At 48.7% G+C, this 14,874-nt stretch overlaps 2 protein-coding genes across 11 annotated transcripts in view; one reads left to right on the top strand and one right to left on the bottom strand.

Annotated features, from left to right (window-relative positions):
* LRBA (LPS responsive beige-like anchor protein) overlaps positions 1–3,395 on the top strand; it is an 826,328-nt gene extending 822,933 nt beyond the window's left edge. For all 3 annotated transcript variants that reach the window (XM_082611157.1, XM_082611155.1, XM_082611156.1), the window contains exon 57: positions 2,216–3,395. In XM_082611157.1, the coding sequence (XP_082467283.1) occupies positions 2,216–2,306 (91 nt within the window). In that variant the 3' untranslated portion in view covers positions 2,307–3,395. The remainder of the gene's footprint in view (positions 1–2,215) is intronic.
* Positions 3,251–14,874, bottom strand: part of DCLK2 (doublecortin like kinase 2) — a 162,503-nt gene continuing 150,879 nt past the window's right edge. For 5 of the 8 annotated variants that reach the window (XM_082611168.1, XM_082611167.1, XM_082611166.1 and 2 more), the window contains one exon: positions 10,046–11,217. In XM_082611168.1, coding sequence (XP_082467294.1) covers positions 11,032–11,217 — 186 coding nt within the window. In that variant the 3' untranslated portion in view covers positions 10,046–11,031. Of the gene's footprint in view, positions 3,335–10,045; positions 13,339–14,874 lie in introns of those variants that run through there. The other 3 variants (XR_014293218.1, XM_082611170.1, XM_082611171.1) reach the window with 3 other exon arrangements.

The following is a 14,874-nucleotide window of genomic DNA, read 5'->3' on the forward strand; positions in this document are numbered from 1 at the left end:
TAGAATTCACCAGTGAAGCTCTCTGGTCCAGGGCTTTTCTTATTGAGAGGTTTTTGATTACTGATTCAGTCTCATTACTAGTTATAAGTCTATTCAGATTTTCTATTTCTCCATGATGAAATTTTGGAATAATGTGTGTTTCTAAGAATTTTTCCATTTCATCTAGGTTATCCCAATTGTTGGCATACAGATGTTCCTAGTATTCTCTGATAATCCTTTTTATTTCTATCAAATTGGTAGCAATGTCTCCACATTATGATTTTAGTAATTTGAGTCTTTTTTTCTTAACTAAAAGTTTGTCAATTTTGTTGCCCTTTTCAAAGATGCAACTTTTGACTTTGTTGATTTTTCTGTTTTTCTATCCCCTATTTCCATTCAAATCTTTGTTTCATTCCTTCTGTTACCTTTGGGTTTAGTTTGCAGCTTTTTCTTTTCTTTAATGTGTAGACTTAGGTTACTGATTGAGATTTTAAGTGTCTGTGTTTACAGCTCTGAATTTCCCTTTTAGCACTGGTTTTGCTGCATCCTGTAAGTTTTGGCTTGTTGTTTTGTTTTGTTTTGTCTTGGTATTTTCTAATTTCCCTAAGATTTTTTTCTTTGACCCATTGGTCAGTTTCCACAAACTGGTGAATTTTCCAGTTTTCCTTCTGTTATTAATGTCTAGTTTAATTCTGTTGTGATTAGAAAAAATACTGTGTATGATTTCAATCTTTTTAAAGCATATTAGGACTTGTGGCCTAATGTATGGTTTATCTTGGCGAATGTCCCATGTGCATTTGAGAAAAATGTGCATTCTGCTGTTGTTGGGTGAATGTTTATATATGCGTTAGGTCCAATTGGTTTTTAGTATTGTTCAGATCCTCCATTTCCGTATCTTCTTTCTGGTTGTTCTACCCATTATTGAAAGTGGGGTATTGAAGTCTCCAACCATTATTGTAGAACTGTTTATTTTTCTCTTCAATTCTGTCAGCATTGGTTCCATTTATCTTGGGGGGTGCTGATTGGTTCATATAGGTTTGTAACTGCTATATACTCTTGATGAATTGACCCTTTTATCATTGCTATATAGTGTCCTTGTCTCGTAACATTTGGACTTAAAACCTATTTTATCTGATATTAGTATAGCCACCTCAGCTTTCTTTTCATTATTATTTGCATGGAATATCTTTTTCCATCCTTTCACTTTCAACCTGTTTAGATCACAGTGAGTCTCTGGTAGACAGCACATAGTTTGATCATGTTTTTAATTCATTTTGCCAGTCTCTCTGCCTTTTGATTGGAGAGTTTAATCACCTTACACGTAAAGTAATTACTGATAGGGAAAGACTTGCTTTTGCCATTTTACTGTTTGCTTTCTACACGTCTCAGTGCTTTTTTGTCCCTCATATCCTCATTACCGCCTTCTTCTGTGTTTAGCTGATTTTCTTGTTGTGATACATTTTAATTCCTAAATTTGATATGAGGTACTACTAAGGATACTAAGTATGACATCTAAGGACTCTCCTAACCAAACCATACAGAGAGAGGTCTAAGATAATAAATAGGCTTCTACCTCCTGGAGAGGCTCCTCTGAACCGCCTGTCTTACTGCTCCATCTCTTTCCCTGCACCACCAGCCCAGGGACAGGGGAAGCAAACAGCAACTCCTGTCTATGGTGATCATGTCAGTGAGTCGCTGTGTTGGGAGGACAAGGCCCCTCTACCTTCAACACGATGGGACACAGAATATTCTTCTGCAGGGTGGTCAACACTCTGATTTCTTACTCTTCATTCATTCTGTATGTGTCACATACCTCTGTCAGTCACTTGATTGTGTGCTGCTTCCTCCACCAGCAATTACTTTGAGATTATGATTCTTTATTTTGCTTCCAATACCTAATATAAAAAATGTACCTGCCCAGCCTCTCCGCCTTAGAAATTATCTAGTCTGTTCAGGTTTTTGTGGCTCATCTTGCACAAACTAGCTGTACTTTCAATATAAAGGCAAGCTGTGAATTGGATCCGTGTGCAGTGTCAGAGGTGGGACTCTGAGCTTACTCAGGACCGCATTTTAGTCATCAAAACACATACCGTAAATCTCACAAACTGTACGTCTGGCTGCCATCTTCTGTATTTACCTCGTGGATTTGGGGAGGGCAGTTCTTTCTTTAGTAACAAAGCCTGAGGAGATGATAAATAGGTTTGTAAACCCCTCCTTCTCTCTCTGCTTCTCCCAGGTGCATCATTTCTGGCATGGCCTCAGGAAGCATTGTTCTGTTCTACAATGACTTCAACCGGTGGCATCATGAATACCAAACCCGCTACTGAGGTGACAGCTGGGCTTCAGCCTTGCCCCCCAGCCTGGGCACAGGAGCGCCCTCAGCATCTTTCTCTTAGAAATAGCAATCACATCTGAATGTAACTTAAATTTGCTCTAAGAAGCAAAATATTTTTTAAAGTTAATTGCTATTTTTGTAGACCTTGCTTGACTTTTTTGGGGGGAATAGCAAAGCAGAAAACTGGCTGCTGGGTTCTGTAGTTTAAAAAAAAAATCTATATTTTTAGTCATAATGAGAAGTCTATTTTCACCAATTATGGAAGTAATAAATATACAGTGGAGCAAGCAAACCCACTCATGCTAGTTATATTATGGAAAAACACTTCCCGTTTATCTGTCATCTTGAGAAATGTATGATTTTAACAATAAGGAATGGGTTATAATACTGGGGTGAGGGAATTTTATTTACGCTGTACTTTGGGTCCTGTATTTTTCCAAACAAACAACTGTGCTGCTTCAGCACTGAAATTTCTGGGGATTTAAATAGCACTGTTTCAATTACAGTAAATGTAATTTAAAACATCTCAATGAATTATTTCTATCACTGTTATTCTTCGAGCATGTTTTAGGCCTAGAAAATTGTGGTTTGGGGGAGGGTATTTTATTTTATTGTGTGGTTATCATAAAGGATCTAATGTTATCGCAAGTGTGAAATATTTACAATGTTTTCCTGACCTGTCCTCTTCTGAGCACACCCAAATGAAATGACGGAAATGCTCTTGGGCTCACCACCTCTGTTTTTCCTTTAAAGTAAATGCAAGTAGCAGAGCTCGCTCCCCGAGGGCTGACTGTGCTCACGCACTGTGGCGGAGCCGTTGTCGGGGCTCCCCCCACCTCCCCATCCCCGCCCCGGGCCGAGGAACAGAGGCTGCTGGGTGCTGTGGGAAGCAACCCTCGTTTTACCTGCTGTTTGTTGTTAAACAATCTTCATCTTCCTTTTGATTAGCCATTTGTACTACAAAAATGTCATTTTGGTGTTGTAGAATTCTACTTTTCTAGCAGATTGCTGTGTGGAATTCTGTGAAAAATATTTGAGAAAAGGTCTGTATTGAATAAATAAATTCTTTGTAAGTTGTGAACTCTGCATTGAAACTGACATTCCATCTCTATTTCTCTTGCAACTTACTTACCTAAAAGGGGTCGCCTCCTTTCTCCTACACATTCAGCTCTTCTCTAAAAGCAAAGATTTTAGGAATGGAACAACTCAGTTGTTTGCCAGAAAAATTAAATAAAATGGTATTTGTTTTGTTGGTAATAATCTTTTTCACTCCTCCTTTTGAAATGATGATAAAGTTATTTGCAAGGAAGATGTCAAACCCTGGTTCAGTCATAGTTTTTGAACAATAACCAATAGGTGAGCAATTCTTTCTTTTGAATGAAAACAGGAAAATGGGCATTACGGAAATGAGAACACGAGACCTTTAGCAAACAAAAGACCAAAGGAACTTTATACACTGTTCCGTCTAAAATCCACCGTTGTTTTATAAACCATTAACAAAACAATAGATGGTAAAATGTGGGAGAGGGGAAGTACATCCTAGAGTCAAAGACATACCCAAGTTACTGGTAAATGAATATCCTCACTGGTACTAACCTGTGATATCACACTTTGGGAACTTTGGGGAAAGTGGCAGAAGAAAACTAGGAATATCTAAGTGATATGCCAGGCACATGATACTTCAACTACCTATTTCAACAAGCCTGAAGCAAAGTTCATGAAGCAGCTTCCTCTTGGAGCCCAAGAAGAAAATTGGTGCCTCTACCGCCTTTATTGTTTAAAACTTACAACTGTGGAAAATCCACTGCAACTTAATACCTTACAACTGGCATCAACACACAACTACAGCCAGCCCCCCACATCCGTGGCTTCCACCAACCACGGACGTAGAACCTGCGGCTGCCGAGGGCTGACTGTATCTACTCATAAAACGAATCCCGCTGGCATCAACACAGGGCTTCTTAGGGGTAGACTCTGTTTAGTACTGTATATGTTAGGGTTTACTCAACATTCACTTATTTTATCCAATTTTCACTCCTTTAAAGAAAACTACTTCGAATAAATATAAACCAATTAGGGAAAAAAGTCAAAACTGAGGTGGCTTGGGATGAAACGGGATGACCTACAACAGCCAGGAGCCACGGCGGCACATTCAGCGGGTGGTGCGGCTGAGCGTGCGGAGTGTTAAAATGCACTGCCTCGGGAAAGAAAGGTTTCCCTCACCGATGGTGTGGATTCTGACGGAAACATCATCAGTCAAGTCCGTGAGCCTCTAATTTAAGAAATACCACTGGATCTCTAGGAAAAAGCATATGAGGGCTTAGAGCAGAGAGAACATGAAAACCTGACAGGCACATGGATGCGAACTGGTGGACAATCCACTCAGGGGAAGCTTGTTCCCAAAGTGGACCAAACATCCACAAATAAATGTTCCAATAAATTAATCCAACGAAAAGGAACAATTCTGCCTTGAGATAACCCCACACTTCAGTTCTGCTTGTCAGCATGCGGGACGGTCCCCTGCCTGAGACCCACGGAAGCTGGGTGTAGCACATGAGGTCGGGAGCTTACCACCAGGCTGCCCGTTCCCATTCAGCTCCAAGAGCAGAGCCCAGCCAGGGGCCTGACCGCACATCTGGGGCCGTGTGTCCTTCCACCTCGCTGTCGGAGGGGCAGAGAGATGGCAGAGGTCACGCGGGTCAAGTTGGCAGGCAGCCAGGGAATCTGGATGCATCCAGACCACACGTCCACTTTGCACCTTTTTCTGCAAATATAACTGAATTTAAATGGCACATGACAGTTTAGACCCACCAAGATAGGACTTTCACGGGAGAGATTTTCACTAGGGATCTTTGATACGTTTTTACCAGACACGATGTCAGGAGCTCTGACCTGGTTTGCTGCTCCTTCCTGCAGCAGCCCCACCCCCTCTCCATCACTGCTGAAGAGCCCAGCAGCCCCGGGACAGATTCCTTCCACATCAGGAAGCAGAAATGTCTTTAAACAGTCGGAAGGATCCCACACTGAGCTTGATGGAGCAGCTTTGCCACTTTCCAGCGTGCGCTGGACGATGGAGGAGCAGCCAGCCCCACGTCATCACGTGACATCACATTAGGCCAGAGCATGTTCACAGACACAGAGAGGGGGACGACGTGAATCTGAAAATCTGCATAAACCATGCGTATCCGCAAATACGCCCGTGCCTCCACTTGGCTATTTCTGCCCCACCACAGACGGAGGAAAGCGTTTTCTATTTCAACTAGGAGAACAGTCAGCCTTGCCACCTCCCTTTTTTTGTAGCATAAAGTTTAGTGATGTTAATTCTATAGGCATCGCAAGTTATCACTGCAGGGAAAAGCAAGGAAGCTGGCAAGGCAAAGACCATAAAGTAGCAAATCAAAAAAGTAAAATTAAAAAAAAAATTTTAATTCTACCTTTTCTATTTCCTCTCACATGAGTGGGAGAAACGTCTTTTGGATCTTTCTTTTCAATAGATAGGAAAAGTAGAGTCCATGATGCATTTCCTGGGTCCCCCAAATCACATGATCACCATATAAGAGCCCAAGGCTACGATGAATGACACTGACACATCACTCCCTGCCCTGCGTCTCTGAGCCAGAAACGCAGATTGCTCAAACCAGAGGGCCTCACGTGCTTCTTTCTAGAGAACAGGGTGGTCTGACCTGCAGGCAAGGGAAGCAGGTGACCTACAAACGTTCCTCTCAATTCCACGGCAGTCACTTGCCAGAAACATGCAGTGAATTATTTTCCTGTCTCGAGTTCAGGAATATTTTTCCTTTTGCCAAAACCAAGATGCTGGGAGAGCCTGGCAGAAGCAGCTGGCTGTGCTGCAGCTTCAGACTTGGATCAGCTGAGAGACACTCCCCAGGCTTGAGCTTAGTGCCAGCACAGAGAGGTGCCCAGCCTCACACCATCCAACTCGGGCTGAAACCCTCCTGACCGCCAAAGGCCAAGCTGCCAGCTCCGCCCCAGATGAAGGAGGCTTCTGTTTGAGAAGGAGCACGGCACGAGCAGGCCAGCCTCTGTACCAAATACCTTTTTCTTCCGCTCAGCTGCTCGATGATGGTAACGCACCCCCACTGAGCTCAAGGCTGCAGGTTTTATCATAGAATGGCCCCTTAAAATCCATTGGCCAAGACTAACCAAAGTTGCACACATCCGCCTCCCTCAGAGAGACTACTGCCTTCCTTCACCTAACAGAACTCACACGCCCCCGCCCTGGGAACTTCTCAGCCGCCTCGATTTTCTACCACTTTGTCAGGTGTCTCCCCCAGCCCATCCCACCTCCACCTTAGGACACAGACGCTACCCCTAAAGCATCCTTGACCACCAGGAGGGGCACAGCAGCTCCCAGGACACCTGCCCCAGGGCCAGGAGAGGCATGTCCAGGCTCCGTCAGCTCGAGACCCATCTGAGTTTCCTCATTTGTTGAACAGGGATGTTAGCTGTTCTCTCGGGGCTGTGGTGTGGCTCAAACAAGACAGTGTGAGATAACTCTGTAGACTATGAGCTTTTGTTATTATTTAGCACCTTGGCATTTCCCAGAACTAGACAATCGCTCCTTTAGAAAGCAGCGAATTCTGTCACCGGGCTGCTTCTGCGACGCTGCGTTCACACGTGACCCTCATGCCTCCTACCCACTGACCTCGGGCCACCACCCAGAGCGCCCAAAAGAAGTCTGCACGCCCTGCCACAGAGCAGTTCACCGTGAAGCCACACATCAGGCGGAGGTGCCTCTGGGTTTTCCTAAGCAACACCTGACCGCTTCTCCACCAGTCCTTGGCTCCCCGGGCTTTAAACCCCTCGCCACTCTGGCTGCCTTCTTTCAGGCGATGGTTGCTTCATCTGCACCGCACACCCCGAGGCCCCAGCGCAGAGCCGTACCTGGGAGGCTCAACTCACGCTGCCCACGATCTGCACGGACGTCTCAGGATGCAGCTGAAGGTTATGCTAACGTTTAAGCAGTTCTATTGGCGCCTAAGGACGTGGTACTCTTTGCACTCCTCCCCTCCCAGATCTCTCCCGGGAAGCACTGAACGCCAAGGCCTTGGCCACTGAATCACAGGACTTCACGCTTTGATTTCACATCTCAGGTTTGGATCAGTGCTCTAACCTGCCGAGATCGTCTTAAATCAGTCCATCCCATTTAAAACAGTGGATAAGGGTTCTTTCTGCATTGTCATACACATCATATGCAAAACTAAACAAAACAAGGAAACTGAGTGCTGTGGCCTTTCTTTAGAGCTGCACTGTCCAGCTTGGCAGGTGGAGCAACACGAGGCTATTAAACGCTTGAAATGTGCCTGGTCCAACCTGAGATGTGCCATACATGTCAATACACACCAGGTTTCAAAGACTTAGGACAAGGAAATAAGGTAAAGTATCCCAAAGATTTTTTTTTACATTGATCACATGTTGAAATAATACTTTAAAGGGATGTGTTTAGATATATTGGGTTAAATAAACTATACTATAATTTCACCTGTTCCTTTTCAGACTTTTTTAATATGGTACCAGAAAATGTTAAATTATGTGGCTTACATTGTATTTCCATGGGATGGCAAACTGCCCTGAAAGTCCTCCTCCAAGACAGGGTCACTGGGCTTCCCTGGTGGCTCAGTGGTTAAGAATCTGCCTGTCAATGCAGGGGACACGGGTTCAGGCCCTGGTCTGGGAAGATCCCACATGCCGCGGAGCAACTAAGCCCGTGCGCCACAACTACTGAGACTGCGCTCTAGAGCCCGTGAGCCACAACTACTGAGCCCGTGCGCCACAACTACTGAAGCCTGCGCGCCTAGAGCCTACGCTCTGCAACAAGAGAAGCCACCACGATGAGAAGCCCGCGCACTGCAATGAAGAGTAGCCCCCGCGCACTACAAGTAGAGAAAGCCCGCGCGCAGAAACGAAGACCCAACGCAGCCAAAAATAAATAAATAAAACAAAATTAAAAAAAAGACAGCGTCACTACCCAGCACTCTTCTCTCAATATGGTTTATCTGTTCTGAACTGTCCCCCACCTCCTGATTCACGTTTCCCAATCTTATTCCTGCAGATATTCTGGGGGAGTCACGCCAAATGCTGCCATCTGTGTATTCCATGTACTTTCACGTCACGGCAACCTTTTTGAAGAGAGACAGACTCCCGCTGACTCTTGGCTGGGCCCAGCAGGCGGCCCGTGATGGCTTCGGCAGGTCACTGCTTCCCTTGCTCTATTCAAAGGTCAACTTCTGTAGACGCGGCTCCCCTGCTGGAATAAGGGGATGAACATAAACCAAGCACATGCCTCTCTCTCAGTGCAGGAGCGGAGGAACCCAGCAATAAAGGACCTCTATTTAATTTGGATCCTGAGACCAGAATAAGAGCTCCATAACGTTTGCTAAACGTGTGGGTGAATGAACAATTTGCTTGTGGTGTCGGAGCCTTTATTTAGGATCTTCATCTAGATGACCACTCATGTCCAGGCCTTGATTTACCCTGGACAACAGGCTGCCTTCAAAAGGGCACAGGTTTGATGTTTGTGGAATCTGAAACCACAGGATGGCTTGTCTCCTGCCAGTTCTATGACCCGGGTTATGTCACCTGATTTCTGGGCTTGTTCCTTTACCACCGCTTAACGCTCTAGGTGTTTGTGGGATTAATTACTAAAGAACTGCTTGGCCACTGCCAGGCCACATTGCCACACCCAGCTCAGGCTACTCCTGTCTCCAGGCCACCCAAGGGTGCCACAGAAAATGGGAGCATCTGCAGGACAGAAGGTGCTCCTGCTCCTGTCGCCAGTGACTGGCGCTGCCCTGGCCATTTATTTTCCTAAGTCTTTAGCAAATGTCTTTGAACCTTGCAGTTTGAGAGACGGGGTCGAGTTTCAGGCTCCGATCAGTACGCTAAAGGCCTTGCTCCATCATTCTTCCATTTTCATTTTCACTATCCTCATTTTTCTCCTCTTTCTTTTACATTAGCTCTTCGCTTCCATTAACAAACATGTTTCTCTTGGAAGCTATGAAGAAGCTTGCTCCTTAACCGGTGAGAAGAGCGACAGGCAGAATGTTCTGGACCTGCCCATCACTACCCTCTCTCGAAGCCTGCACCCACTGGAGCTGTGCGCCCAGGAAGCCCATCTGCATTCTGTCACCTGCCTCTGGAGTGGATCACAGGTCAGCACCAGCCCAGAGAGAAATCATCACACAGCAATGCGAACGAAGAGAACCAGAGCTGAAAGATATGGTTTCAAGCCGTGGAGTTGTACAGCCTTGCGAAGCTGGGGACAGAAGCAGTTACAGGCTAAGCCAGAGCCCAGGCAAGCAGACGTTATAAGGGAACAGAAACTAAGAGTCAAAACGCCATGAAAGAAGCAGAGACAGGAGACAGCACAATCTCTGAGACAGACACAGACAGAGGAGAACAGCTCCTCCAGCTCCCCTTTTCCTAGAAAGCCTGACCTTCCTGTCTCTGGTGCCATCACAGTCCTCTGTTGTACACTAATAATCTCTATTCGTTTTTGAGCTTTTGTTGTGAGTTTCTGCACCTGTAATCAGACACACTTCCATCCAGGTGCACCTCCGTGTGTTCTTCCCAAGCACCTCTCTTCCCCGTTGTGACCCCGAGACAAAAACAAACACTGGCACCAGCCGGAACCTGGGCCGGGGAGGTGTTGCTTTGACCACACACTCTGCAAAACCACCACGCAGGAACCTCTACCCACCCTGACTGCTATTTCTCAAGAAGGAAAATTTATTGGATACACTTGTAGGCGGCAAAAGTCTAACAATGAGAATGAACTACAGGCCCACCCGTTTAGAAGATGAGCAGGTAAAACAAATACACTGATTATATACAATCATTAAAAAGAGCAGGGTGGTGGAAAAAAAGGAAAAACTGCCAGCAGCCTTCCAGAAGGTTAGTAACAGAGGATGTCTGCAGGCATCTTCCCGCCCAGTCCCGACTGTGCCCCGCGCTTCCTGGGGGTTGTTGCCGCCGCTGCAGATGAAAAGCAGATGGAGAAGGGAGGCTCCGGCGGCTCCTGGGGCCGCTGGTTGGTCCTGCTCTGCCCGCAGCCGAACCTGGAGAAGGAAGCGCCCCGGCGACGCGGCATGCACCACGCCTCTCGTTAAAAAGCCCCAAGGACAAGGTCGTCAGCATTTTCTAATACGGTCGTGGGAAGTCAGGGAAACACAACTTCTAGGGAAGAAACGGCCTTCCCTGCGGTCTGCGCACAAGTCCAGAGCCAGTGTCGTCCTAGACGAGCCCCCGAGGCTGGGCGGAGTGCCGGGACCAGGGGGTCCGCTCGGGCTCCGAGCCTTGCGCGGGAAGCCAGCCCCCGACCCCCGTCAGCAGAGGAAGGGCGCCCACAAAGGGACAGACGCAGTTCTGAGTTGCTTGTAAGAAAAAGGGAGCCCTCCTGAGTTTACTTAAATAAGAGAGAGATCTTGGTGCATCCAAAGTGTTTCTATAAAAATGCGCTCAATGTCAGATAAAAGTTGCACATTCTCCTGGTGACGCCGTCAAATATCCACTGAACTGAGAAGACAGAGAATTTAAACGAAGCCACTCCGAGGACCTGTCCCCGAAGGCGACGCGCACAGGCCCCTCCAGGACCCGAGCGGAGCGCGCGGGAAGCGGTGGCCCCGGAGGCGCGCGCTGTCCGCCCCGGCGATGCCACGCGCGGTGCGGGCAGCGATGCGGGCGGCGGGGGCGGCCGGTCAGTCGCGGTGCCGGCGCCAGGTCCCCGCCCGCTCGCACTCCGCGGCGGCGGCGGCGGCAGGAGAGCGCGGGGGCGACTCCGGGGACGCAGGGGGCTCCGGGGCAGCGGGCTCCAGGCCGGGCCGGCTGCCGTCCGCGCCGAGCTTGCTGCCGAAGATCTGGCCCTCCTTATCTAGAGCCGTGTTCTGAGAAGAGAGCAGGAGACAGTTAGCCCGCCGCCTCGGTCCCGGCACCGCGAGCAGGGCGCGCAGAGCATGCACGGCGGGAACAGGAGAGGAGAAGTAACGCCCGGCTGCCCCCGACGGCGGCCCACGGGCCAGCCCGTCCCCGGCGCCGCGGCCTCTGCTCCTACTGCCCTGGATGCGGCCTGGGCAGATCCTCCCCGGCTCCAGCTCCCAGCTGCCTGGGTTGAGCCCAGAAGAGTCCTGGACAAGAAGCAAACCCCGTAAGAATGCGAGGTCCCTGACAGCTAACTCTTCTAAAGAAGGTTCCCCGTCGGGGATTCCAACAGTACTCACAGGTCATCCACAGTAAGTACCTCCCACCCCCCATCACACCGGTGCCCGTAACCTATGGAAGCCCTGGGAGTCGATGGTGCTGCACTACCCATCTTCCCATCCCCCACCGTCTCCCCCCTGCTCTTCTCTTCTTTGTGCGGGTGTCTTATCCTGTTACACCCCCAAGGGCTTTAACCTGCTACCCTGCTCCAGGGGTGCAGAAGTCGTCTCACGTCCTGACCCTAGCCTGGGAGGTTGGCCCTGACCTGCCTTCCTCCTCCTCTGAGTGGGCTTGAGGAAGCGGCCCTCTCACTGGGTTTTCCAAACGTGGGGAGCTTTCGGTTCTCAGGCACCTTTAGCTACAAGGCACGTGGACCAGAAGTCCTTTTGTGGTCTAACCACCTTGAGGGGGAAATGCACCACTGATTCTTCCGGTACTCTGACTGGAAGGAAAAAAAAAAAAAAAGTCTGGAGAAAATATGAACAATGGGGCTTCCTAGGACAGACTTGGGCGGCTGCCTTCGGGACACTTGGTGTCAACTGGACAACAGGTTGTTCCCAGCTCGGGCTGAACGCTCAGGGATTGCCAAGGACAATTTCCGTTACCTGGAGAAGAGGTAACTGTGGACAAGCCAAATCAGAAACTCAGCATCGCTCTTTAACAAGCTTCCAAGCTCCCAGTATGAGCAGAGGCCAGGCCACCCCTCAGTGAAAACACTGAAAGCGGGGAGAGGTGGCATTCACTTTTTTCTACCATAAAACTTCCCCTGGGTAGAAGAAAGCAACAGTCCCGCAGTTATTTCTCCTCTTCCCTTCCCGTCAAGAAGACGCATGTGGGCAGCGGAAGGAAGCAGTGCCGTGCAGTTAGTACATACCATCGCCTGGGACCTAGTCAGAGGAAAGCAATGCAGGCGGCGTGAGAGGCAAGAGGGCCGAGGAGAGAAGCAGGGACAGAAACTAGACTTACTTTCAACAGAAGCAACACAGTCGAAACAGTTTTGTCTTATCTTAAGCCCAAATCCTTTCCCAACTTCCCCCCTGAAAGAAGCATAATCCCCGAGTGGGAAAGCACGCTTTTTGAATCCATCCTTTCTCCAGTCAGCTACAAGGCTACGGAATGCAGCGAGAAGGGGTTTCTTATAATTCCCTTTCCCACCACGAGATGGCCTCTTCTGGGCGAGGTGGTGAGCCCCCTCTGCAGGTGCACGGTCCTTCCTTAAGCATCTAAGGATAAGCCAGAGCAAATGCAAGTGCATTCTGAAACCACAGGCCCCTCTTAAACCAAAATCCTATCCAACGGTGTTCTCCTATCCCAAAGCCTAGCTGACCGTACACTGTCTTACCGATAAAAATGCATCTTTGGAAATGTATTTGGAGAAAGAGAACAAAAGCCTTCACAAAGGTTCCCATCTTATGCTCTCATTCACAAAAAGATGCTTTTTCACCTAAGTGAAAAACAGCCTTTAGCAGGAGAACGACTGGAGTTCTCCTCCCGTGCACTCGCCAGCTTTTGGTCTGGGAAGGAAGGCAACGTGGCAAGGCGAGAAGTTTTAAGTAAAGTTTCCAAGGCTGCGTTTGGCTGAAACGGGTGTCAGTAGGTACAGGAGACCTGCACCCACATGAGGAGCTGACAGCTGGATGCTGGTGTCAAAGTCCAAGAGAAGCATGCAGATTTAAGAGGGGTGACAATTAGAGGCGGCTCTGATGAAGCATAGCATGTTGAATACCAGAATTCTGCTCCGGGGTCCCCAGAGTCTCAACGGGGTACAGAGTGAAACTCTGAAGTGTCTCTCAAACTGTCAAATCAAACTGTCAAACAAAATGCAGACAACAGCATCAACTTGACTTTCTTGCACCGTTATTTACCATTCCTACCCTATCATTTTCTCACCAGAGCCTCAGGCTCCAATCCTTGGGGGGGTGTGGGGGGCCGAGGCAGAGAGAACACTGGGGGTGGCAGCGGAGAGCAAGGTTCCGTCTGGGAGCACACAGCCATTCCTGAGGGTTCCGCCTCGGAACGTTTATACCCTGTTTCCACTGCTATTTGTATCTGTAGGAAACCACATGAGCCTCACATACCCCAGTTATGAGAACATATAAATACCAGGGAGAGTCACTGGTGAATAATGATGTTTAAGAAAACATTTGAAACTGTTCCCAAGGGCAGGACACAAAGACGCACAGTACTGGTGAAGAGAGTGAGGCAGACGACACGGAAGCCTTGCAAGCTGCCCGGACGCAACCACGCCAGGTCCTCGGTCGGGCAAGGATGAGTACGACATCCCTGCGGAGACCTGCTCACCGCTGCTCTGGGGGACAAGCCAGAATTCACAGGCCAGCTTTTTGGCCATGGAAAACTGGTACCCCCAGAGGCAGGCTCTACTGATTGCCCCGTAGGCAGTGAGCGTGATGACGTCGTCAGCACCTCCCCAGAGCTAACGCGCTGTGGAGCTGTGTACGGAATGCGGGGTTAGATGGAGCCCTGCCAACATGCCCAAGATGACACTGAACACACACGGGAACACACAACTTTCACAACCACCGCGGGAATCACAATAAAGCGTTGCTCATTCACACAAACATCCCGTTAAAGCTCAGGAGTTTGAAATTTAACAGTTGAAATCCATCAGCAAATGGAAAAATGCCATTTGTAAACCGTGAGATGTAGTTTCTGTCTGAGAGAGCCTAAACGTCCTTAACCAGAACAGAGCCTATACTGGGCCAAAAGGCAGAAGGGCTGATCATTCCAGAACCTTAGTGGGCTACAGGCCTTGGGCCATCCATTCCCATCTGGGCCGTGAGTTGACAGGTGACCCAGGGAATGAGGTGGGGGAGCTGCCGTAAGCCCTGGGCGCCTCCTATAAAGGTTCCTCCTCTAGGACACTGTGAAGCTGAATTAACGTGTGGCTGTTAAATTGTGCCGCTGACTCAAGTGTTTTGTTCCATGTTGCGTGTGCCAGTTTTTCAGTGTTTTTACATTTTTGTAAATTTCGCCAGAAGCTGCCTAACAGCGCAGCCGGAGGCAGGGTGGTGACCCCTTACCCCAGCCGGCAGCCTTGCTCTCTAGGGTGAACCGCCTGAGAACTTTCTCATGCTCCGTCAAGCTGGTTCTTTGCAAAGGGTTTAAGCTGCCGCTCTGTGACAGCTCTGACTTTCTCAGGCTCTCGGCAGAACACTGCTGAGATGCCAGGAAAACGACAGCTCAAGAGGCCTTCCCGTTCTTTCGGCCCGGAGTCCATCATCACCCCCACTCGCGAGTCCGGCAGCACATCAGCCTGCAAGCCTGGACTGGGGGCTGGAGGGGGGAGCGCAGCCGCCCACCCCGGAGGAGGAGGACGGTGCGGC

Source organism: Mesoplodon mirus, assembly GCF_964341445.2.
Source record: "Mesoplodon mirus genome assembly, chromosome: 2".
NCBI lineage: Eukaryota > Metazoa > Chordata > Mammalia > Artiodactyla > Ziphiidae > Mesoplodon > Mesoplodon mirus.